Source organism: Anopheles stephensi, chromosome 3 (assembly GCF_013141755.1).
Source record: "Anopheles stephensi strain Indian chromosome 3, UCI_ANSTEP_V1.0, whole genome shotgun sequence".
Lineage (NCBI taxonomy): Eukaryota > Metazoa > Arthropoda > Insecta > Diptera > Culicidae > Anopheles > Anopheles stephensi.
This window is the reverse complement of record NC_050203.1, coordinates 23,647,112-23,672,076: the sequence shown is the minus strand read 5'-3', so window position 1 is coordinate 23,672,076 and position 24,965 is coordinate 23,647,112. Positions and strand designations below refer to the sequence as shown.

The 24,965-nt window shown below is 43.2% G+C and overlaps 2 protein-coding genes across 9 annotated transcripts in view; one reads left to right on the top strand and one right to left on the bottom strand.

Annotated features, from left to right (window-relative positions):
• Positions 1 to 232: 232 nt before the first annotated feature.
• Positions 233 to 10,691, bottom strand: LOC118511322 (multicopper oxidase abr1-like). 2 transcript variants are annotated; one of them, XM_036054245.1, is made up of 6 exons: positions 10,165 to 10,691; positions 3,897 to 3,999; positions 2,692 to 2,922; positions 1,647 to 2,485; positions 1,230 to 1,454; positions 233 to 1,128 (listed from the first exon to the last, which is right to left on the bottom strand). In XM_036054245.1, exons 1-6 carry the CDS (start codon positions 10,268 to 10,270, stop codon positions 794 to 796), a joined length of 1,839 nt encoding a protein of 612 aa, XP_035910138.1. In that variant the 5' UTR covers positions 10,271 to 10,691; the 3' UTR covers positions 233 to 793. The 2 variants fall into 2 exon arrangements, with proteins under 2 accessions (XP_035910138.1, XP_035910137.1); XM_036054244.1 differs by having other exon boundaries at positions 1,230 to 2,485; positions 10,165 to 10,632.
• Positions 10,692 to 21,503: 10,812 nt separating this feature from the next.
• Positions 21,504 to 24,965, top strand: part of LOC118511320 (calcium-transporting ATPase sarcoplasmic/endoplasmic reticulum type) — a 30,500-nt gene continuing 27,038 nt past the window's right edge. For 4 of the 7 annotated variants that reach the window (XR_004906141.1, XR_004906138.1, XR_004906139.1 and 1 more), the window contains exon 1: positions 21,504 to 21,630. The gene's annotated coding sequence lies outside the window, so the exon portion shown is untranslated. Of the gene's footprint in view, positions 21,723 to 24,965 lie in introns of all 7 variants that reach the window. The other 3 variants (XM_036054242.1, XM_036054240.1, XR_004906140.1) reach the window with 3 other exon arrangements.

Below are 24,965 nucleotides of genomic sequence, written 5' to 3'. Positions count from 1 at the left end.
AGTAATTTGAACGAGATAATGTCTTACCTGCTAGTGAATGAATTGATTTCAATCTTCATTAGAATTTTCATTAGAAGAAAACCTCCTTACGACGACTTACATCTCACTCACAATTACTGTAACTGATATTGATTCTAAAACGTATGAGTTGTCAATGATTGAGAAGTTCCATCAGAAATGTGTTCGTCAGCGAACCACAGCGAGCTCGTTGGCTGGACCAGGTGATGGCGAACCTGACGAACGTGTCGGAGGTCGGATTAAGTCGTGAGTGAAAGGCAGACATCCATGGCAGTAGATTGGAATCCTGACCTTATCTCATAGACATGCTCAAAAGAGCGCACCAAGAAGAACCACTGGGATTGAGCTGTCACGGAGCTGGTGTTCTTCATGTGTAGTTTAAAGTACTAACAATTTAAATTATTCTAATCATTTATTCTCATACCAAAGCGTTTGATGGCGTATAATTAACTAGAACTCATTCACTCCAAGCTCATTCACTATAGTGAGTTGATTTTCTCATCACTGGTCAGTACAAGCGAATGCGCCTAAAGTTAGGCAAACAGCATTACACTTACATAGCTTCGACGATTCAAATTTATTTCCTTCTGCTTTTGCGTGTTCAAAAATTAGTTAAGATCCGTTTAATTTAAAAATTAAAACTTCCTTTCGTGTTTTATTGTGATGTTGAAAATATATTTAATCTTCTTTTGCCCAGTGTTTCCTAGTATCACATATAAACTTCAACTCAATCTCATTTGATTCGCGATTTCACTCGCTCGGAAAAACGTTTCCCTCAAACTAAAAAATACCTCGGACCTACAAAATGCCTACAGGAAGGAAAATTGCTCGGAATGTCAAAGTTTGGCTGGTGTGTGCCCACGTTCAACACCACATCCAACCCACGGGACCACGCCGGTGACCCAATATCGCGCAGCAACCACAGTCCAGCATTTTTGGCAACGAACCGCACCACAACGATCGAGTCGCGCCGCACAACGATTGTGTCTCGCTGCAGGGGTGCCGTCAGGTGGCGCACTACCCGCTCCGGGCTGGTCCGGTGTCCGGTGGCCATCCCCACGACGAACGCACCCTGTCCGTGAAGGTGATACACGTAATCGTCCGCAACATCTAGAGAGAACGAGAACGAGCAAAATGGTGAAAACGGTTTCACGACGCCACTCGCCCTGGGGTCCACGGATCCACGCGCACGGGTTCCCCGGTGGACTTACCGGCATTAATTAGGACCATTTCCACCCGATGACCTGCTTCGATGTGCTCGACATGCACACACTCGCACCGGACCGTCAGCGGGTGACAGCTTCTTGGCAGCGTCCGACGGTGGCCTCCGCAAGTGTGTGCCCGCAGCTCATCGTTGGCCGGCTCGCGTAGCATCAGCACGGACGGAAAGGCAAAGGTGAACCCGTTCACGGAGTGCACCGTCTCGAGCGTCGGTTCTGAGGAACGGGGAGAAGAGAGAGAGAGAGAGAGAGAGTGGCAAAGGGAAGAAACCAACCCGAAAACAACAAAAAACGACATTTGAGAAAAAAAAACCAAAGACGCGTACCGAGGCCGGTTTCGAATAATTATTATTATCTCATCTGAGCGCATCACTTGGATGCGCTTCTGTCCGCAACAGCATACAGTACCTCCGAAGGGTCCTGCGCCATCTAGCACCCGTGTGCTGATCGTAAACTCGAGCTGCGTGTCGTACGAAGCGAGATCCTTTGGAAAGTGGTCCCGAGCGCCGGGCAAGTCCTGCGGGCACAGAACCATCCCGCCACAGGCATTCCCAACCAGGTCCAATGCTTTGCTCGGTGGGTGCAGTACAGGAGATGCGATTAAATTATATTTAATACTTTCAGCGCCATCCACACTCGCCGTGTGTGGATGATGTTCCCAATGACCGTGCCGAAGGAAGTCGTAGTGAAGGTGAAATATAGCCCGCTCACAATTATCCCGGTCTAGCGCTGTGAACCGAATTTCATAATCTCGCTTAATACTGTCAACGTCCACCGGGGCTCGTCGGATGAACGTTAGGTCCATCCGGACACCGTCGTGCAGCAGAATCCGACTAACAGGAGGCATAGAACCTTGTTCCAGACCATTTCCATCAAGTGTCAAAACTTGCAGGTCGTGGTCTTCTAGCTCGAGCCAATGCTGACAGTGGCTCACAGCATACACCAGTCTTATTCGGAGGTTGGATTCGCTTTCGGTTCCGTTCGGGGAATATGCCTGTCGCCAGCTTCGTTCTCCGTTCACAGCAAGCATGCCGTTCAGTTCGGTAACGAGCCAAACTGTTTCGGCTGTGAAGAGTCTAAGACCGGGCGCGAGCCTTTGTTCATGTGCAGAACGAACTACGAACGCTCCGAGAAGTCCTTGGGTACGTTCCGTCCCGGTGAAACCATGGTAAAGATGAGTGCCCGCTTTATCTGCCTGGAACCGGTACTGGAACCGAGTGAAGCTAGCGATGGGACACTGTGTTATCCTGGAATGAGTTTAATTAATTGTTTGTAAATTATAAATTAAACTAGGAGCTTCTCTCCACGAAACATTCCATTGCTTTCGCCGAACAACATGCTACAGTAATCTCTTGTGCAAGCGAAAATTAAACAAAAACTCCTTCAACGTCGTCACCCGATCGATCGAGACCGACCAACGGGGAGATGCGTGATTTATCTTGTCGCCACTCACATCGGCACTCCATCCATGAAGGGCGTACGGCGCTGACTTTGACCCGTCCAGTGCAGCGCGATGCTCTCGCCGGGGATCCGATTCTCGACGTCCACCACCAGGAAGTCATTCTCGCACACGGTCAGCGTGGGACCTACGTACCGCCCGTTGACGGTGTAGTAGTGGGTGATGACGGGCGACTCGGAGGATTTCCACCGACCGGCTAACGACACGTTGCTGGTGGCTTTGGTACTGCAATAAAAAAGGGAGAACTCAAGCTATACGTTAGGTCAGTCGCAACGCATCCTCAAGGGTGCTAGATCGTTCTATAGGTTTTGAAATTTTGCCCCCTTACTCCTAGCTTCTCAGCATGGTTCACAAAAAAAGGGTTCATTAAAGTGGGAATTTTGAAAAAGCATAGTCCACCGGTGTTAACACGACGAAAAAATGGGCAATCTTTTGCTAAACCTTTTGATGACACGAGTGGGACGATTTATGTGCGCCGGAGATGAATGTGAGGAACGCGAGTCTTTTAAACCCGCCCGAATGAGATAAATTTGTCAATATTTCAAAATAAACGAGGGTAGTAATTTAAATTGCTCACGGTGAACCAGATTAAGCTGCCGGATGATGAATTGTAAACTATTGTTATCAAATTTTAAGTTAGTTGAAAATAAATTTATAATTGAAAAACTTAAAAAAATAGTTAGAACAAATGAAGTTAAATAATTTAAATATAGTTTATTTAATTAGCTTACGATAACAGAGATGAATGAGGGCTCGGAGACCCAAAGCCTCTATAAATAAACGAATTACATAATGGCCTACGATAGTAAAGTTAGGTCGTAGTACTTCAAAGTTTTGCAAAGCTGTTTCATTGTTTCTTCCTGTTTTTTATTGTTTTTATATAATTTTACCTAATTTTTTACTATCATTTTATATTAATTCTTCTGTTTTTACTGCGTTTTAAGTTCTCTTCAGCTGTCTGTTTTCTTTATGTACTCTAGCATCTATCTTTCTAACCTTTTGTTATACATGTATTTTGTTTATTTTGTTAAAAAAATATCACTTTAAATTCAATTTATGTTTTCTGTTATTCGAAAAACATGAGCTACCATTCATCCCCGCCATACAGTTCACGGTACTGTTCGGTCCAAGTAAATATAGATTTATGAGCTAGAGATGATGCTGATTAATTCCTCTCGGTGAAACGTTTCGTAACGTACCTGTCAGGGCGAAAGGTGCGTTTTTCCACCACCAGCTCGAACCGGCAGATCCGTGGCCAGTCGGCTCGATTGCAAACTCGATCGCACGAAATAGCACGTTCCTCTGAAATGCGAAACAAAAACACACATCAACGAGCTTTAGAAGAAGATGAAAAGATGTTTCTTGGGTCACATTCAAAGCGGTGCTTGAAATTAATATATGCCGCCAAACTCTCAAAACTACCCATTGTCAGTTTTCAGGTGACCCTTTTTACCTATTCGTCTGGGAGTCGCGTCTGGGAGGGGACGCTTTTTTGCTCCTTTGGTCACTGTGAACGAACGTGTCGAAGCGGAATTGACTTGTTTTAAAAATACTTCGCCTCTTTTCGCCCCACACATTGGGTGCATCGGTAGCAACAGTCTTGATCTGCACATGCCTTTCGTTCGGTTTCGGTTTTCAAACACGGAAATCTGATCCAATCATCGTCTGTCTTCACGGCGGTTCTCTTGTGACAAATATCTTCCTCAGCTGGACTACTGGGAAGAATGTTCAACACTTAGCAACAAACAAACTATGCTTGGTGATCTTTCACCTTCATAACCCCCTCGCAAAAATTGTTCACACGATCATTATCCCTATTAATAATAAGGCAAGAGCGAACCTCTTCGCCCGAAGCATAATAAGATTCATCGTAAAGGGCTTACATACTTTGCTCCTGCTCCGGTTGGAAACCCTTGTCCTGCAGGAGGACATAATTTCGGGCTAATTAGACATTGCTGGCGTAAATCCGGGCCCACCCGCTGTCGGCGCTGTCACCGCGAAGGACGGGCAGCCTAACCTTTACGGTAGGATGAATTGTGGCGTACCAAATGCAATTTTACTTTACACTTTGTACCGCCACGGTTAGCTAGCCCTAATTGATTGTTGTTTCACAGGATGTTGCTCGTGAAAAACAGCGGCAAGTTTTCAAGGTAGTGTTTAAGCGTCGGTTGAATAAAAGTAACATATTAAACATCAGGTGAACTTTAAATCGAATGACGCATTGGGGAGGTGATGGTGAAAGCATGCATGTCACGTGCAAGGATGCGTGTGACGTCTGCAACCGCAACCCTAACCGCGACAAGATTGTTTATGTTTTCTTCCTCTTTCTCGGCCTAAAGACCCCTAAGGGGATGCCTGCCAGGTCAGATTGGTCATGCCAATCTGGTTTACTAGACTTAATGATACCGCATAGTTGGATAGTCAGTCTTCAATATGGGGGTACGGCCCAGATGAGACTTGAACCACAGTTCAGCCGTGTGAAGACCGGAGCCGCTGTCGCATCTACCACCGGGCTGCCCGGTGTTTAAGTTTTGTAAAGTCCTTTTTAGCATAAATTGAACGTGTTTGTTTACATGGTGAAAGAAAGAAAACATACAAAATCACTATCATTTTTCTAATTTCTTATAATCATTTCCGTTCTCTCTGGCACATTTTTGGTTTTTGGGCATTTTTTTTTTTCTATTATATTGTTCTGTTCTATTGCTTTGCATATTTCTATTTTTGTGATTACCTTTATCACAATTATTTTAAATTTTTGTTCATTTTTTTTAAATGTTTTATCCCATCTGTTATTCTAATCAATCTTTAGTCAATCCTTACGTCTTTTTTTAGTTTTATTAGAGAATCTTTCTCACGGTTTTGTGTGTTCCTACTCAAAAATCTCCACATGATGCATTTTGTCGTTAATTTTACGATTTTTTGTTTTACTCTATACAAAATTTAGTTGCTGTTGCTGTTGCTGTTGCTAATGTTGCTAATTGCTTTAATTGCTATACCTTTGCATATTAATTTTGTGTGTGTTTCTTTCTTTTTAAATGCATTAAATAGGCTTAATTATCTGTTCTTAAAGTCACTTACTGTTTTTCTTAAATCTTTTGTATTTTTATCTATACAACAGCCTAATAATAGTTATTTGTTACGAATTTTTCGTGAAGTGCAAGCAACCACTTATATGTATTTTTTTTTTAATTCCTTCATTTATTCGTTCATCAAACAAAACATCATAAATATTATTGATTTATCAAAAAATACAGAAAACTTATAAAAATTTATGAAAATACCAAACCAAAGATTGTGGTGGTGAAAATTTTGCTGGTAGGAATGGTAAATAAATTTGTTGTAAAAATAAAATTAATCGATGTCCTTTTTTTGTTAATTTTAGTTTTTTAAATTATAATCTTAGTTTTCTTAATTACAATCAGGTCAATTCAAAACCATCCTCTGTTCATGAGCTGCTGCAAAGAAAGCAATTTCATGTCAACTTCTTCATCCATCTTCTGATCGCCTGCGATTCAAAAAACATGTTTGATGTGAAACATTACGCACCGAACATGTCTTCGACAGCATTCTTTACAATCGGTTCTGCCGAAGCTTAGCCCCTCATTTCGGATTACTTAATATCTTTATCCGGGGGAGGGGTGAAAGAAACACTCATACTGCTCATTTCGATTAGTGACACAATTACGTACAAAATTCGAAAAATGCTCAAAGAGCAACAGCGTCTTACTCCACAATTAAACCCTACTCAAAAGCATCCTCCGTACTCTGTACCCTTCACCGCCACTCAGTAAAGGTCGCCGGACAAGACGGTCTCTACTTCGGACGCTTCCGGTGAGTGCGTGTGAGCATTTGTTCGTGAAGGAAAAGAACCAACAAAAGCAAACCGGGAAGATTTTCCCCGAGCCAGCAAGCGGTTGCGTCCGTATCTCGGGCAGCTGGGCAGCCCTCCCAGGGTGCGTTCGGGAGGGAGTTTTGTTGTGCATGTGTTTGTGTGTGTATTGCTGCTTTGCCCAGCCGACCGGGCTGATCCGTCGTCGTCATTAGCGGAAAGAATAGGCACGTTGGCTGTACCCCGACCCGACCCACTGCAAGATCGTTTGTGAGATGCCCCGTCGCCCATGTGGCATGTCAGCCGGGAGAAGCCGGGCTAGATAAATTTTCCTGACACTTATTACCATTTGCACCGTGCGCGTCTCGCACGCTGATTTTCCACCGGTCACGAAAGAGATTTTTAACCGACCGACCACGACGTCGACAACGAAGGCGTTTTGATCGGTGGAACTTGGGGCGGTAGAGACCCCAAAAATAGATGTCCTCCCCGGCTTGGACACACCAGCCGTAGTTTGTGGACGCTACCACGACCCGACCTGGTGAGGATTTTTCGGACCGGACTTGATCCGCCATCGTACCGACACAAGGCTGTATGTATTGTGTTTCTTCCCCGGTTTGGGTTTTGGTTGGGACCAAGACGTACTGTGTTGAGGACGATGCGACCTCAACTTCGACCATCCATCCATCGTATCCATCGTCCACGGCACACAACAACAAAAACAGAACAGTTGACAAAGCTTAATGGTTTCCATAGTGTGAGTGTGGCGTGGTGGTGTGGAGGTCGATCGGGTAACACAGGGTCACCACCGAAACGCCGGCAGACCGGGAAGCAAGGGAAGGAATCGAATTTTCACCACATTTAATGATATTTTTAAGCATTCGAAGAAAACATAATTCGAGAAGTGTACGAGGTACGAGGATACTGCAACGCAGCAAAACCCCGTGAAGAATAAATCGTGACGAAACTGAATTTTGGCTAACGGCCTTCATTTCATCTACGGATTTAAGATTTTTGATACGATTTTTTTTCTCGTGCCTCTGTGGAGCTTAGTTTCACCTGAAAGCATTTTGGTATCGTGCCCATATTTATTCTTCGCTTGTGCAAAAACGAGTAACCATAACGAGTGAGTGGTTTCCTCCAAGTCGTAAATTACTCAATTGAAAAATAAGAGTATAGTTGCTTGTTTCACTTTCAAACTGCGCCGTACAGGGACCAGGTCCACTGCTTTTTCCACTAAAAATTGTCTATCGTACTGCACATTTCCCTATTGCCATAACCTTGCCAACCAGCTGCTTGACAAGGAGCGCGAAGATAAAAAAAGCTAGGGCTTTCTTGTTTGATATGAGTGCGATAGTAAATTCTAGTCTGCTTTTTATGACCCTGCTGCCCCGATGCGACCATTATCAACTGCTCTCAAAGGATATTGTCATAATCTCTACCATAGAATATGTTTGTTTGTTTTATACATCCGTACGTCCGTGTTGTATTACACGCCTGTTAGGATAGTCTAGGCTATAGGGAAGGCCTTTTTGCTTTGAACCGTTCCGCCATACGATGCATATTAGCTGCGCGTCTAGCGAAGAGGCAAGGTGTCAAATCTGGTTGAATTATAATATTTATGGCCTGGGGCCGTTTTGGATGTGCAGTGCAGAAAAATAGCTCGTCCGACGCGGCTTGGCTTGACGACCCCGTGCGGTGAAATAGCCAAAAATTCTTAGCAATTAAAAGTTTTTATTGGAAATTATTTTTAAGCCGAGCAAAGGGCCACGCTGCTGCATCAGACAAAGCAGTGACAACAAATAGACACGCACATACATGCATATCTGTGCATTGCTGTGTGGGCAGCCGGTGATCGCTTGCTTACAGTAATGTGATGCGATTTCATCAAGCAGCAGTTTAATGTTTGATAGGGAAGAGTTGAGAGCAATATTAGCAGCCTCAAAAACAACAATAGAACTTCGTACCCAATTGTAAATCTCGACCAATTGTTATGCTTCTTTTGATGTTTTATTACCCTTCATGATTTAACATAAAACTAATCCTTTTTTGTACTGATGACGTGCTTTTTCGATTAAATTAATTTATTAAAATATCTCGTTTTCCAATTCCGAGGCTTGAATTTTATTGTAAAAGTAGTATTGCAGTATTATCCCTAACCATGCTGGTATAACTCAAGCTTACCGTATTATTACACGTTAATAACGAGACTCAACATTTTGTGAGGACCCCATGAGCAGCTTGGACTTAATTTTGGACTGACCTTTTTTGCATTCAAAGAAGTACGTTTGAAGGATTCTTCCTACAGCATCGTTACCTCCGGACAAAAACGTTGTAAAGCCTGAAACTTGAATTTCAGTTAAAGGTGAGCCCATGTCTCCCTTTTAACTGGAGATCCTTTCGAGAAGAAGCTGTAGAGGAAGAGTGAACGACTGATGGGAATCTGCAAACTAGAGCGGTCATCCATGCAGAGATCGGAATCCTGGACAACATTTACGTTAAAAGGTTGAACCTCGGTAGGTAGCTTTATACCAACCACTATTACGACAACACACCAGGTGCAATAAGCAGAAATCAAAGGTTTTTTTGTGCACTTAAACTTAGCAACAGCTGACATCGAAGGTCACAAAGAAAATTCGGCTCGGAAAACATCAAACATAAAAAATTGAGACAGTCTTCCAAACGATCGTCGTAACGATTCTGCGATGTAGTATAACCTTGGTACTAAGCTAGAATTTTTCTTTTCTTTAACCTTAACCTTTAACTATAACATCGGAAGGTCTCAGCCTTACATCTGGCTTTCCTTGACCTAATATTACCCGTGGCAAGATAGTCAGTCCAGTGTACAGGGAGGCAGGTCTTGATGAGATATGATCCGCAATCCTGGTGTGTGAAGACCGGTGCCTCTATCACGTTGGCCACCGGACCGCTCCGAACCGTTGTGATTATAGCTCAGTTTATCAGGATTATAGTTTATCAGGATCCAATACACAGATCAAACGACATTGTTTGAGGCAAACATATTGCAATAAGACCCGTTTAGAAGTCTTCTACAGTAGTATAATTAAGCGTCATAAGCAGCTGATTAAAAAATGTTGATTTTCGAATACTATAAATTTCCTGCTCTCTGACGATCTGTTTCATCCCAAAGCCAGCTATCCTTAATGCTCTAAGACTGATCTGGAGATGTCAACGGTGGAGGATCAACTTAGGAGCGGAAGGAGCAGCCGCTCGGGGCTTCCAAATATCTTGACCCACCACTGAATATCAACAATTTCTAATTGTTATAATACAGATACGAGTAGTAACAATATAACATAATTTGTTCTCTCTTTCTTAAACTTTCCTCACTCTCTCCCTCTGTGTCATGTGTGTTTGAATGTATCATGACTACATTAAAAGGCTTTCTTATCTCTTACTTGATTGTTCATTGTCTTCGCTACAACCGATCTGGATAAGATTTGGTTCGTTTATTAAAGACCGCGTAAGCCCCATATGAATGCAATCTGCTCACTCCATGTCTCTCTACTTGCGAAATTCATAATTCTCAGTCATAAAATTCATATGCTCCCACATCACTTAATACCCAGGTCGCGTCCCCAGCCTGTCCCCTACAACTTCCCCGCTCACATACTCACTCGGATCGATCGCGGTAAAGTGGATCAGAACGGCGGCCGTCAAGAACACGCCGGCCGTAATCAAAACTCGCTGCACAATCAAAACAATCAGTTGCAACGTTTTCATCGTTCACTCGCCACCAGAATCTAGAATCTGCACCCCTTAGACACCGAGGCTCACACACACTAGCGCACTTGGAACGAATCACGATCGTGTTGCGATCAGGAAGTTCCGCGAAAATTTAAACCAAAAGCAAAATAAACTTTCAAAACAAACAAACTTCACACGCGCACGAACGCAGTTGTTGATCGAAGCAATGAAATGTTGCCTTTTTTATATTTTTTTAAATAAACATTAAACTGATATCCATCTTTTTTGTCAAGTTTGGCACCACTTTTACGTATATACTTCTTTGAGGGTAGTTTTTTCGCTCGCTACTGAGTCACAAAACTTTCGACACCGACACCAAGCGTGGAAGGTGTTCGGAACGCGACTGAAAACCCACTGACCGATCGACCGTACCGCGTGCCGCCATGGAGCGGTGCATGGAGTATGGCCGACAGTGGCCAGCTCAATCGGCCACCGGGTCTACCGCACACAACCACACAACCAGCGAGATGCCGACGGCGTGGATGTGGACAAAAGCGCAAGAGAAACCAGAAATGAAAGACAACAATCAAAACCAGTCGAATGCACGTGCAGGCGGTGTTGCATCTTGCCTGCATCTCGCGCGCGCCCCCGGTGCAATTTCTCCAGCGTTGGTTGAGTGTGTTCCGTTTTTTGCGCACATCAAGGTTGGGGATATGCTCGTGGCTTTATTAAAGCCGAACGACCCTTCAACCTAAGGACTGAACGCACACACATACTCACGCTTGCAAACGCACATGGACACACGGGCGGCATAATGCAGACGACTGTTATGATCGACCCGGGTGCAATAATGTGCCATTGCGTAATGCAATGTCGCGTGGTTGCATACTCTTTTTGTTTACCCTCTCTACAGTTTACGACAAGTTTTGTTTACACATCTCTAACGATCAAACGGTGGTTTCGAGCAAATTCAAACCTCCAAGGCGTTAACTGTGCACTGCTGAGAAAACTCAATGGTGCGCACATTTTGCACGCCAATTTTAAATAATTTCCAGCCAGGTAGGGCCACAATATTTGATGTGTTGGACCTTTCAGCTATTGTTTGATTGAAGGTGCTACCGTGCTACGTAAGAAAATCCGCCGATATAAAGCTGGGCCTGGGTGCGTCATTGTTTTGTCAACACATTGTGGCATGATTTATTGTGCCGGTTTTTTTGCTTCTTAATTGAAAATAACTCGATGTTATGTTTTACCTGCTACTTAGCATAAAGTTTAACCACACTTGCATTACAACCCTCACAGCTTCTAGGGCCTTGCTTCTACAATTTTTCTACTGTTGCTATTTAAGCGAACGAATTCCAAACAGCTGTTCGCCAATGGTTCACCACACCACCAGGAAGTGGTAGCTGGGGTAGACAACCCAGTTGAGCGGGAACATTCCTTCGTGGTTTTTCGGTACGGTTCTGCATTGCATTTCGAACCTTCGCGATAATCGTGCAACAGGTTTACCGGTTGCCCTTTAACGTTTAGCGCCCGCCGAAGATCCACGGACTGGTACAATGTGCGCCGTGCAGCACAGTACGGTATGAAATATCAACGTTATTCTTGATGACAATGTGCCGCCACGCGGGAGAAAGCGACAAGCGTTGTTGATGGGTGCATCCTCGTGGCCGTTACATGCGGGGAGGTTACATAAGTTGCAGCAAGTTACCAAAAAAAAAACGTTAAGCGGGAAAAATATGCCACTGCTACTGCCAGACGGATGTGCTGGTTTGTAATTAATGAGTTTAAATGGGGGTTTTTTTTCCTGCGCTTTGGTGTTTTTGTTTTGTATACATTTCAAGCAAGGATTAGGTTGATGATTGTACTTGTAAATTACTAAAATTGGTATAACAAATTGTTTGCCTGTTGCTGCTCTGTAAAATGATTTCAAATTGTTCACTTCCAAGAATTGAAATAAAGAGTGAATAAAACTTACTTGAAATAGATATTTCAATTTTGGAGCAATTTGTAACAGAGAGAGAGAGTGAGAGAGAGAGAGAGGACACACATCGCTTAGGATTTTCTTTCTACTTCTATAAGCTCCAGTTTTATTGTTTCATGTTATGCTTCTGTTAACAGAAGTTAAGGAAGCTTTCTGTAACTTGATTTTACCCGTAGCAAAGTAGTCAGCCCTGCGAACGGGGAGGCAGTCTGGATGGGATTTGAGCCCAAATTCCTGCCGTGTGAAGACCGGCGCCGCAGTCACCTCGGCCTCCGTACCACCCCAAACAAACATGTGAAATAATTCGAAAATTTTACAAAAAATGTCTTTTATCTATATTCTTTAGTGTTTTCTTACATTCTTTTATTTTCAACTCATTTATAACATTTTTATAATTCTCGTCTCATTGCATTATTTTTTACATATATTTTACTCATTGTCCTTTAGTCTTGCTTAAAGCTTATTTAGCTTTATTTGGTCCTTTATTATCTGCTTAATTATCCTTCGAATCTATACTGTTAAAGTGGTCTCTTACAGTATTCTCTTTTATAAATATCACTTATATTATTTTGATTTTGTTCTTTTATTTATTTATTTATATTTTTAGGATTACGGCTTGACGCCGTATTGTCAACACCGCATGTGTTGACTTTTACAAATTCACAAAAATTAACAAAAATTAACAAGGCATTTTCTCCCTGTTATTTGCCTTATCCCGGGCATGCTCGGTTGGATTTTGTTCTTTTTTAATTATTTTTTTTTTTTTGTTAATCTTAGTTATTTTCTATTATTAGATAGCCTTTTTATACCTGTCATAATTTATCTATCGCTGTGTGTAATCTGTTTAAAAAAAAAAATAAGGAAAGCTAAAATTAAGGAAGCCAGACATGACCTGATTAGGATCATCTGGAGGTTGTGGAAAACTTAAAATCTAGCCACTAATTTATCATTGATGCTGAGATAAACAAATAAATTTCATAATATATAAAACACATTCAAAAGTCAAACAAAAACCTACTCATAAATAATCAAACAAGCTTTGTCATACAACCCGTTAGCGTTCCCTGTACGAAAAGCAAGGATTTGAAGAACGAAGTGACCTATCGAGTTGAGTACGTTAAAGCCTTTGACCGATAAATTTACTGGCTCGGCCCGTTGCTGCCCGTTGCGATTATATAATCGCTACGCTCTGCCTGTTGCGAAGACGCCATCAACAATGCCCATTCGGCCATATCCGCCATGCTCCCTCAACTTCTGGGGGCAGCACGTTTTTGCACGAATTTGGCGACCCGCACCCGATGGCACAAGTTTTAATTCTTCTGCCGCTGCGCTATTATTAAAGCGACATTTTACATTGTTCTTGTTAGCGCGAGGCCACCGGTACTAAAAATATTTGCCACAAGGACTAAACCTTTGCCTATCCCGTGCGTTTCGGTGACAGCGGGACCGGTTCACCGGTTTGTGCAGACTTGCGACAGCATGCGAAGTACAGGGGTTGGCCTGAATGTTGCCGGTACCTGTCTGCATCTGTGCCTTATTAATATTTTTTATTAATAGCACATCTCATGCACACTTTCCATTTTTGCTGACCTGCCTTTCTGTTCTTAATGTGTTGATGGTGCTGTCTATATGCTGCTTGTTAGAAGCCAGCAAGTAACCAGCGCACGAGTAATTAGCTTAATTTTCAACAATCCCGGGTTGTGCGTTGATCCGTCGAAGGGCGCGCTTTGATTGATGCTGCCCGATTCGCAATATGTGTAAGGAAAGGCTCTAGCTTCTCTTCGTTTGACAAAATTGAACAAGAAAGTACCTCAATTCGGGATACTCGTAAAAGCTTAATGCTGACAAGACAAGCAAAAATGTACAGCTGATGACGGTTTACGAGAGTACCATTTCTTACGCCGTAAACTGCTCAGCTGTTTGAACAGAACTCTTAAAAGCATTGTAAGAAACATATTAAAAATAGCCCCGAAACTGCACAACGCGGCGATCGGTGAATTAAAGTACACTCGAACATTCAGCCTTTTTGATCCGCGTTGTACTCACAAATCCCAAATTCAATGCTCATCCATCCGAATGTTTATCCCCTGCGGGCGCTTATCGGTTTTCAAGAACTGTTATATTTTTACGAGCTGTTTCATTTCTTTTGCTTGGGTTAGCAACTGCTCGGAAGCGGTTACACACTACAATGAAGCCGAACCGAGAACCCTTTACGTAGCGCGTACGCACCACCCAGTGCTGCCCGGCTGGTGGTGATTTTCCGTGGAAAATCTATTCTTCGTCCCGCTCATTAATTTGTCCCGATCAAAACGGGACACATTTTTCAACACATGACGAAATCGGGCATCAAAGCGGTCGGGCCGTACTGAGTTTTCGGGGTGCTGTCAGTTATTTGCGGCTGCATTTGATTATTTATCCTGACAGCAGCGAGTTGTGAACAAGTTCAGCTAGGTATGCGAATGTCATTTATAAATGTCGGCAAGAACAATCTTGAACACCTTGAAGATAAATAATAACACTGGCAGCCCGTTGCCACATTGTACGAAAATCATTGAGCGAGCTTGATGACTGGAATGGTGATGACGATAATAATCATAATAATAATAAAGTCTTGCAGAAATATCGGAGCTACAGAAAATCGGTTCAAGTATAAAAAAAATAAAAAAATATTTTGATCATTTATTCGCAACTTATAGAAACTTTTTTTTTGTTTATTTTTCTTTTGTATTTTTATGATCACTTTGATATAAAGTTACATTTTTATTTTTTTTATTCATCTTCTGTGTGTTTTGCATCTTTCAATTCATCAATTTTGCCATCATTTTACTTGGAATTGTTTCTTTTTCGTTTCTTATTGTGGTGATAGTTGTTATATTATTCCTTCTGTTTATTTTAAACATTTATATATTTTTATTTATTTTAAATTATGACGGCTTGAAGCCGTATTGTCTAAACATTTATTTATTCGTATAACTTTCTATTACTAGAATTTTTTATTATCATAGTTAATTTTGAAATCTTTTATATTCTTTTTTATTATTTTTGTTTTCATTTTGTTAAGATTGCTTTGCTCCATTTGATTATTCTGATTTCCATTTCTATATTTTTTCGGCTGTCCTTAATGCCGAGATGATAGCGAAGCCATTTTTCATACAGCAGTACCCAGGAGTGTACGACTATTCTGCTACGGGTACATTAAGTCCAGGAAGCCAATTACGCCAGGCCAAGACCTCTATAGGTTGAATGACTTATCTTGTGGTTGGATTTTATGTAGAAATAACGTGACTTGAATACGTTATTTGTAAAACAAATTAGTTTAAAACTTTCAACAATCAAGCGTTACATTTTTCACACTACAAAAAAAAAATCCCAACCCTCTTTCGAGTCGGCGAAGAATTTTCACTCGCTCTAATGAACATTTTAGCGTCCAATCATGTTTCTGCGCATCGAGCTACTTTAATTCAACCCAGAACCATCTTACCATATGTCTTTCATTTAAGAATTTTTAACATGTTGGACTGGGTTGGATCGACAAACAATCCGGCGGGAGTAGGGGGAGTAGGTTCATCATCAACGCCTGTCCAACGCATTCATCTTCAGCACGATCGCGTTACGTTGTGCCCGGTGCGTTTGACACCCTCCGGCACAACGGCTCAAGTTCATTGTCAAAGGGGAAATCTACCTTCACACCGTGTTTGCCGCTTAATGGTCGCGGGATACCGTACCCGCTCAAGGAAACGGCTAACAGGAGTCCACCCGACCCATCCCGACGCAGACCTGGCCAAAAACGCCGTATGCGATTGAAGATGGCCGAAAATAAAATGATGCCTATTTTTATGGCTTTACTACTCCCACACAAACTCTGCTCGTGTGTGTGAGTGTATGTGCGCGAAAGAAGATGATCTTGAGCTTGCAAATATTTGCTATTCACATTTTCTCACACCTTTTTCTCACAACGGGTTTTTTTCTTTCGCTTGCTTCCCCTATTCGATCTTTGGCCAATTCCTGACCCGGTACAAAATTAATATCCTTCTTCCGTTTCTACTTCCCTAACCGTCTTTTTTATTTGCATTCATCTCCCATGAGGGAGCTTGATATATCACCTGCTCCCTTGAGGCCAACTGCCCTCAGCAATCGAGAATTCAATCGAGAAAAGCGAAATAAAATCACAATCCCCTTCGACCGCGGGAAAATAAAAGAAAAATAATATCCACCCAACTACTCGGCCAACTAATGATACCCTGAACACCGCCAAGTGACAGACAATTACCGAAGACACTAAAAATAGTTCCCGCGAACGGTCATCCATGGAGCTTCGATGTATCAATCATCGACGGTTTAGACCGTGCAGCTTTGGTGAGAAGACAAAAACAGAATTAAATGAAATAAGGCAAAGGAACAAAACCAACCAACTCTCACCAACCACGACACCGGACCATGGACAACGGTTGCTTTCTATGCGAAGGATTTCGAGCAAAAAAACGGGGCGAAGTAAAAAGAAGAAGATTTTCCGACGCAAATCGTCAACCAGTCAGCAAAAAAAACGAAAGACCCGTACCGCGTTCCAATGGCGTGAGCGAAGTCGTCGCATGAAGTCACCGTGCACCGGGGAAGAAAAAAAACCTGCGGTCCGACAGCTAAGGCGCAAGGAGTCATTGGACGCGCGTCGTAGCGTCATGCGGCCGGCACGCGTGTGAAAGACTACTTCCAAAGTGATCTTGAACCCGGTGAGTGACCACCGCAAAAAAACAAACACCAGCGGAAGCAAACCGAGCCACACACGCATACGCCAACGCACGGTCGGATGCTGCTGTTACTACTGCCAACGCTCGCCCGAAAGGACAGGCCGGTGTAGACCGACCGCCTCTTTTTCCAATGGCGAAACAGCAAGGTGTCGGTCGTTTTACATAATTCCAAGAATGTGTCGGCTTTACGACGTGAAGGACGTTTGGCGTTATGGGGCGGAGGCGTTAACAGAGGGTTTTAAAAAGGATGGAGCAGGAGCTGCTGATCGAAGCTTAAAGAGAGGTCATCGGTTTTTGAGTGAACTTTGGGCGAAATCGATCATTTCGTTGGCGGTTTTACTTTTTGCCTTTTTTATTCTACTAATATAGACCGATAGCAAATAAGTTCCATTTTGTGTACAAGCTTCATAAGAATCTCTAATGAAGTAATTGATAGCAAAATGTCGATTTACTCGGTAAAAGCATCTAATGGAAACTGTTCACGTTACGCATCACTTGTTTGTAATCGTGATGAAACTCTCTGTCCCCGCGTGTGTGTGTGTGTGTGTGTGTTTGTATTTCGACAGGAGTCGGCAGCACAATCGGGATGGCGGATACTGGTTTTTATTTTTATGTCAAGCTATTAAGCGAAATTAACGAACCTAGACAGCGGGACCATCACAATCGTTACGCTCATTTTTCCTGCTCTTCTATCTCTTCTACACACATCCCCACACACACACACACACACACATACAGGACGCTAAATGCCAAAAGTGAACAGTCGCGAATCCCCGCCTACTCCCTAGCATCTTTCTTCCTTTTAAGTTGAAGCTTAGCTTCCACCCTCTCTTCACAGCATCATTCTTCCTTCTAGAAGAAACAAAAAACCCCTCGACCAGCTCGACGGCGTGTTTGCTGAAATGTGTAACGCTGGCTCGTTTGTTTTATTACGGAAAATTAATTATCAAACACACAAGGCCCCGAATGGCGATGGTGAGCCGATCTCGGGCCTATGCTATTTTTTTTTTCTAACGCCATTGTCAGCGACCCTGACAGCTTGGCATCGTCAGGTGTCGCCGGCTTGGAGTGGCGTTCTTTCCTGTTTGGAAGGTGTTTGCTTTCGGTGTTTATTTTAATTTTGCGTTAGCCAAAACTTTGAAGATGCTCTTTGAAGATAATTTAATACGGGCATACTCCGTTGCAACGCAATTAACGCAGCAGAAGAATATAAGAAATGAAAAACAGATTTTTTTTTTCCTTGGCACTACAACCTCGAGAGGACTCGGCCTGCCATTGCTGGCTTTCTGTGACTTAATTTTGCCCGTAGTAAAGTAGGCAGCCCTACGTACGGGGAGGCGGTCTGGATGGGATTTGAACCCCGGTCCTGCCGTGTGAAGACCGGCCCCGTTATCGCCTCGGCCACCGGACCGCCCCGGAACCGGACCGCGGAATGAAAAACTGATAGGAAATGATTAATTAGGAAGGAATAGTAAGTTGAAAGACAATTAGTACATTTTTATAGGAAAAGTAGTAATTAGTAAGCAATAAATTTGTAATAAAAAAAACCATTTATAAATTTATATTCCTTTTCACCTTCGATTCCACCTTTGGTTTTGTTTTACTTACTTGCCTAAGGTTATCTGATAAGTTACAGCACAAAAAAAAAACAAAAAATAGAGAGCTATCGAGCTTCTTCTTCTTCATTGGCAGTTCAACCTCGAGAGGTCTCGGCCTGCCATTTCTGGCTTACTGTGACTTTGCCCGTAGCAAAGTAGTCAGCCCTACGTACGGGCATTGCACGGGCATACGGTCAGCGAGCTATCGAGCATTGTAACTTAATTCATTCCTTAGCAAATTTATAGTTTCAAAAAGGTCTACTCTTTAATTTTAAGAATTTTAAATATTTATATTTTTAACTACTAATGATGACTTAAGCGCCAAAGTATTGTGTCATTGTGAAAAAATTTCAGCAAATTAAAAAAGTTATGAAAAAACACATTTCATCAAAAGCCGTAATCAAGTTTGCGAATTTTCATATAAGGTTATGTTTTCAAAATAGCCATCAAATAAAAAAGAGAAGAAAATGAAAACAAAACCACAACTTTCTGCTACCTTTCAGTTTTCTCACCTTCCGGCAAACTGACCTTGGAAAAGTAGGAAAAGTGTTCCCACCCGCTAAATGGCAAGTTAATAAATCTTCTCTCCGGCCATTAACAAGACACCGTACCAGTGTATGTGGTGCTGTGTGGAACAGAAAAATAAAAATAATCTGGTATGCGAATGTGCGTGTGTGTGCCTGTATTGCGTGAAACTCATCCCCGGCAAACGTCACACCATTATCCATAAATCAAACAATTGAGTATTAATCAGCGACCACGGGAGATTGGAACGCTCTGTTGAACGGCAAGCCGCGCGTGTTTGCGTCTTTTGCGCGCCTCGCTAAGTACCTTTTAATCACAACAATCGCAACCCAACGCCACCAACCACCAACTACCCGGAGCAACCGGAATGGATCCCGGAGCAGCGCTTGACGTAGTTTGACACCTCTGATTCGTGTCCATCAGCTCGCACAAGCGTACAATTAACGTGTACGCGCGAACCGCGAACACCAGCATTTGCGATCGGATAAGGACAGGACGCCGAAAGACGAGTTGTGTCAGTTTTCCATTCTTCAGCCTCTTCATTATCTTTCCCCTCCACTGTCCTCCTGTTCGGAAACATCGTCATGGGGAGTTTTTTTTTTTTTTTTTGTCTCGTTTCAAACGGTTCCAATGAGTTTTTACCGTACCGATCCTTACGTCAATGGTGTACGCTAAGCGACAGCGACTTTCCGCCCGACAACCGGAACGCAAACACAATGCTCCAATATTGGAGGTGGACTGCGTTGGAGTTTGCATTAGAAAGGCGATTTTTTTTTGTTGGAAGTTTCTTACGTCTTTTGGGCGGTGGAAAGGGTTCTGGTATCATCCATCCGGCTCAATATGGTTCCCTAACGCATGCTGTCATATGATGCGAAACAGTTTGAATGAATGCATGCAAATGACATCAAGAAGCAGAAGAATAAAGCGGGAGCGTGTGTGTTATAGGAGTGTTGTAGAAAGATTGCCTTTTCACTTGAAGCACCAGGCGTCTCCATGAGTGTGAGCACGTGGCTAAAAAATATTCTTCCTTATCGAGCAAAATCTAGAAAGAAGCCACTTTTTAATTTTTTACATCTTTAAGTGGTTTTACAACAGTCTTTTTATCTTGGAAAATATTTTTGAGAGAATGATTTCATGGACTTTTCAATTTATAATAACTTCTTTTAAATCTTTTAGTACAACCATTTAGTACAAAAACCTCCAAAATTAAAAATACTCAAGTTCCACGTTTCAAACGAGTAAAAAAGCAAAAAAAACGACAAGCTTGCTTCAAACAAGATTGTACAATAAACGGCGCATTATTTTGGCTACCAGCAGCATCAAAATCAATCAATCAAATCCCACAGTTAATCGATCATCAAACCATCGCAAGACAAAACACACCATTTCACACCGCAAAAAGGTTACAATATAAACTGTTTCCACCGCGAAAACGGCCCTGAAACCGTTCATCCTCATCATATACATCCTTGCTTGACACCATTGCACAATCGCGCTGCAATTATGGCACCCGAACAGTGTGGCCTGTCCCGAAATGGGAAACACATTTCTCGCATCACGTTGTGTCGCGTTACTTCATCCGGGATGCAAAAATAAACTGCATTTCGTTGAACAACGACAGCAAGCGAGCGAATAAGCAAGGTTAAAACCCCTCTCGATCTCGATCGCTCCGTACGGTTTAAGAAGGTTGAGGGAATGTGGCTGGAAGTGATGCAAATGGTAGATGAAGGATTTGTCGTCAACTTTATTGTCTTTTGGAGTCTTTGGGAGGTGTTGGGATGGAACGAAAACTCATAAGGTCCCGAGCACAGCAACATTCCCTCCGTGAGCAAGATTTTGTTCGTATTTTGCCTCTGCGCCCAAAATGTTGGATTGGCGCCAAAAGCGTGTGTTGGAAAATGAATGCCTTTCCGAACGATGATGTTCATCACGCGTACCATCAAATAAGGAGGGTCGTACCGTTCCGGTTCGATGCAACCGTTGTGCAGTTTTGTTTTTATGATCGTTGGAAAATTTCCTGAACGATTCCGGATGATCAAATGTTTTTCGTTTGTTTTGATAAGCTGCAAGATTCGTTTTCGAACCACTGATTTGATGATCAAATTCCAAAATAAACTAAGCTCCAATATAAACAGCTCTAGTATCACCACTTTTGAAATTTATAATACAATTAAGCTTTTAGAAAATTGCACCCAATAAAAAAAAAATCCTCCAAATTGAGATGTCACCGGAGGTCTTTAGCTGGTGATTCGTGCCCGTACCGAAGTTCCTCCCGGTGTGCGACAGCAAAAACCCCGTCAGACGCTGCACCTGTTAGTGCTCAGAATATTTCCATACTGTGCGCGTGTTCGTGCCGGTACCGATCGGAACCCCAAAGCCCCGGGGCGTCCCCATGTCTGTGTGCGCTGGTGTTGGTGTGCGCGATCGCGCCGGAGCAGTACGATCCAACTGTCCCGGCGTACGGGCCCCGAACCCGGTTCGGAATTTATAAAAGGACTCGCCCGGCGGCGATCCATTGCCGATTGTCTCGACCTTTCGAAACAGGTCAGTCGTCTAGGAGCTGAGCTCTCAGCACACAGCAGCACAGCCAGTGGTTTTTACCCGTCCGAATTTTTCCCGATCACGCAGTGTTGCAGGTGGTTCCTTGGATATTTGGTGTTTGGTTGTTTTTTTTTTTTTTTCATTGGTGAAGTTTTCGAGGGGGTAGATTTTTTTGCTGTTGCAAATTTTGTGAATGGTGCTGGGAGTTTAATGGGAAGTGAGAAAGTGCGTACTAGGACCGCAAAACCGGATACCTCATTGTTGGATAGTTGTGAACATCGTGTGAAGCGCATCGAGTGAGACATTGTGACATTGGTTTGAATGTACTGGTAGTTGCTGGTAGCTGATGCAGCTATTTGTACGATCCTGAAGGACACAAAGAAAGGACATGTGCGTGACAAGTGCACCAAAAAATAGAAAAAAAAATCAAGGATTAAATACCTTCAAACCATAGCACTAATATCGGCCCAGGAGGGATCATTCGTAGAATTTCGACAAAAACATAAATCTACTTCGACAGTTACCAAAAAAGAAACACATCAACCTTGCGTTGTTTTCGTAAAAAAACTCTTTCTAAGAAAAGATCGGTCTCGCGTAGGCTCAATCGGCGACGGTGGTCCAAAGCGAATGGACGGGGCGGCAGCAAGCAGCAGTGACACCGAACGGTCCGACCTCCGCGGCTCGCTGATGAGTGATGATATTTTTAAAGTTATTTGCTTTGATGAGCAAAATAGATAGTGAACAGGTGCTTTCTATATTCCCTTGTGAACAGGTGGGGAAGGGAAGGAGCGGCAGAAGTTGCTGTACGATCTTCAAAAAACCTCCATTTGCCAACCACGTTTGAACGGCGTGACAGGCAGCGTATGGTAAAGCGATTTCAAAGTTCGCTTAGCGTGCCTCTCCATTACTACTAGCACGGTGGGACAGTCTTTGGTCCTGTTCGGACCGGCATGAGCAAACGTTTGGGAGGCGAACTGTTATGCAATGCGATCATTACATGAGATCAAGAGTTTCCCAAAATACGCATAAGTACCTCCCTCCAATCATCATCATCAGCCAGCGAGACAGCGAGCTGGGCTTGCATTATTTTATCGTTTCCTTCCCTAGCGCAACCTCAGTAATATCAGGATCGTACCAGACCACTAGGAGTTTTAATATCCCCTACAAAAAAAAATCACACCTTGCTCCTACACCTCTAGCTCTTGGGGTGGAATATTTTTGCGACCTCCTATCCCGTGTCACTATTTTTAGCCGACCAGGTCCTTTTGTCAACGCTGGGCTAACGATGATCACCCCGTTACGGTAACGGCGATCCTCCGTTTGACTCCACGCCGATCTTCGTCCTCGTTGCCCCAAACCCAGGTTGCCCAGGGTGTCATTAATATACACACATGTACGTGAGTGTCTGTGTGTGTGTGTGTGTGTGTGTGTGTGCGTGGACGCTCTATTTTTAGTTCATTTATTCACGCCGCAATTTATTGCGCAACAGACCAGCGCCTTTTTTCCGCGTGTCTGTCTGCGGGCGTGTGTTTGTGTGCCTCCGGTGGAAATATTTGTTTGTTTCATGTGAGTGAAAAATTATTTTTCATTTACTCTCCCTAATGTGCTGTGCCTTTTCTGATTTGGTAACATTTGGGCGCGCTTCTTCTCTGGTTTTTCTTCGCAACAAGTTTTCCTCGACGCGAATCACACTCGCACATTCGTGTTGTACGGGTGTGTGTGGACGGGAAAAATTTTGCCGAAACTTTTCACTTGAGTGCACTTGACAAGTGTTGATCGGCATCCTCCATTCTTCCGTCCACTTATCCACCGATTTTTGGCATGTGTCGGTGGATTTTTTTTCCCTCTCTCTCTCTCTCTGGATCATTCTCTTCCTCCTGGGTTCTGTCCCCTGCTCGGCCCATAGTGAGCGCACGGGCGTTACAAGATTCCATCCTGCTTAGATCAAATATTGGCTGACATTAGCGGCGCACCATTTGCCAAGAAAGTACATCATGAAACGCAACTAACTAGAAAACCCGCACACACACACACTGAAACGCGAAAGGTACGATGGCGCACATTAAGGAAACGGAATGGGACGGATGAGGGAACGTTTCTATTTCGGTACTGATTGATGAAACGTAAATTCCTGCCATCCCATCCATACCGATCGGCCTCCGGTTTTGCAAACCCGCAACGCTTTTTCTGGGGGTTTTCGGTTCACCTGTTGTTATGCCGAACTATATACTCAGCACACACGCACACACGTGTCTTGAGTGCATCCATCATGGAGTCACTCGTTCTCTACGATCTTGGGGAGCGCTTAAATAGGCATCCTCCAATGATGTCAACTCGCAACGTCTCTAAATGTACTTCATAATACATTACTGTTTTTCTTTCCCCGGTTGAAAAGAGATAAGGAAAAACACCCCCCCTGAACTGGCTATTGATTATGAAAATATATTTACATTAATAATGAAGTTTTTGGTAAGCTCCAGCTCACATCGCACACACACTCACACAGTTGCCGTCTGTTTGTTTTATCAGCAAACGCAAAACGGACTGGCTTCACCACTTCCACAACAAGAGCATAAGCTGGGGTTTCGGGAAATTTATGTAGTTCCAGCAGTCGCCCAACACCCGGCGGAGAAAGCGTAAACAAATACCTTCCACAACAATGGCCGGAGGCAACAATATCGGATTATTATTATATTAACGATCGTACTTGGTATATGGGGGCGTAGGTGATGCTGAAAGGTAATCTTCCGCCCAAAACTGGGTGGGAGCTGGTTATTTTGGGGCGTTGTGAACAATACCCAAACTCTGCCCCAAACAATGCCTCCAAATGGAGTGGATTAAATTACACCTGGAACGTACCGTGAAAATGGTTTCCTTATCCTTATGTTTGTTTGCTTTTTTGTGTTGTTTAGTACAAGACAGTCATGTTTTTAGTACAGCGTTGGCCTTGATATTATGAAAGCAAGTTTTCACCAGTTTTCCCGCTTTGCACAACACCGCCAAGATGCGCCGACGTGTGTTCCCCATTTTGCTTCCAATACCCACCGGCAAGATATCATCAGTTCACGCCCCGAGTTCAAGTACACGATCGTCCATATTTATTTATTTATTTTCCAACATCAAAACTACGTCCCACACTACACATAGGGACGGGGACCTAATGGCAAGGCAGGCAAAGCAAAATCATCCACCATATAATTCCAAATGGCAATGGAAATCATTTTCTAATTGCTTCGACCGCCTCTCGCATTCGAACGTTCCCGTCGAAACCGTTCCAGGGGCGTGCGTTGTAATTTTAAGCTGCCAATTTTTATGACTTTCGAACCCGTGGTGTGATC

Excerpts from the sequence above, each read along its gene's own strand:
- LOC118511322 (XM_036054244.1), bottom strand. The coding sequence starts at position 10,270 with ATGAAAACGTTGCAACTGATTGTTTTGATTGTGCAGCGAGTTTTGATT. Across the intron at positions 2,923-3,896 it reads CGCACCTTTCGCCCTGACAG|TACCAAAGCCACCAGCAACG; the intron begins GTACGTTACGAA and ends TTTTTATTGCAG. Across the intron at positions 2,486-2,691 it reads TTCATGGATGGAGTGCCGAT|GATAACACAGTGTCCCATCG; the intron begins GTGAGTGGCGAC and ends AACTCATTCCAG.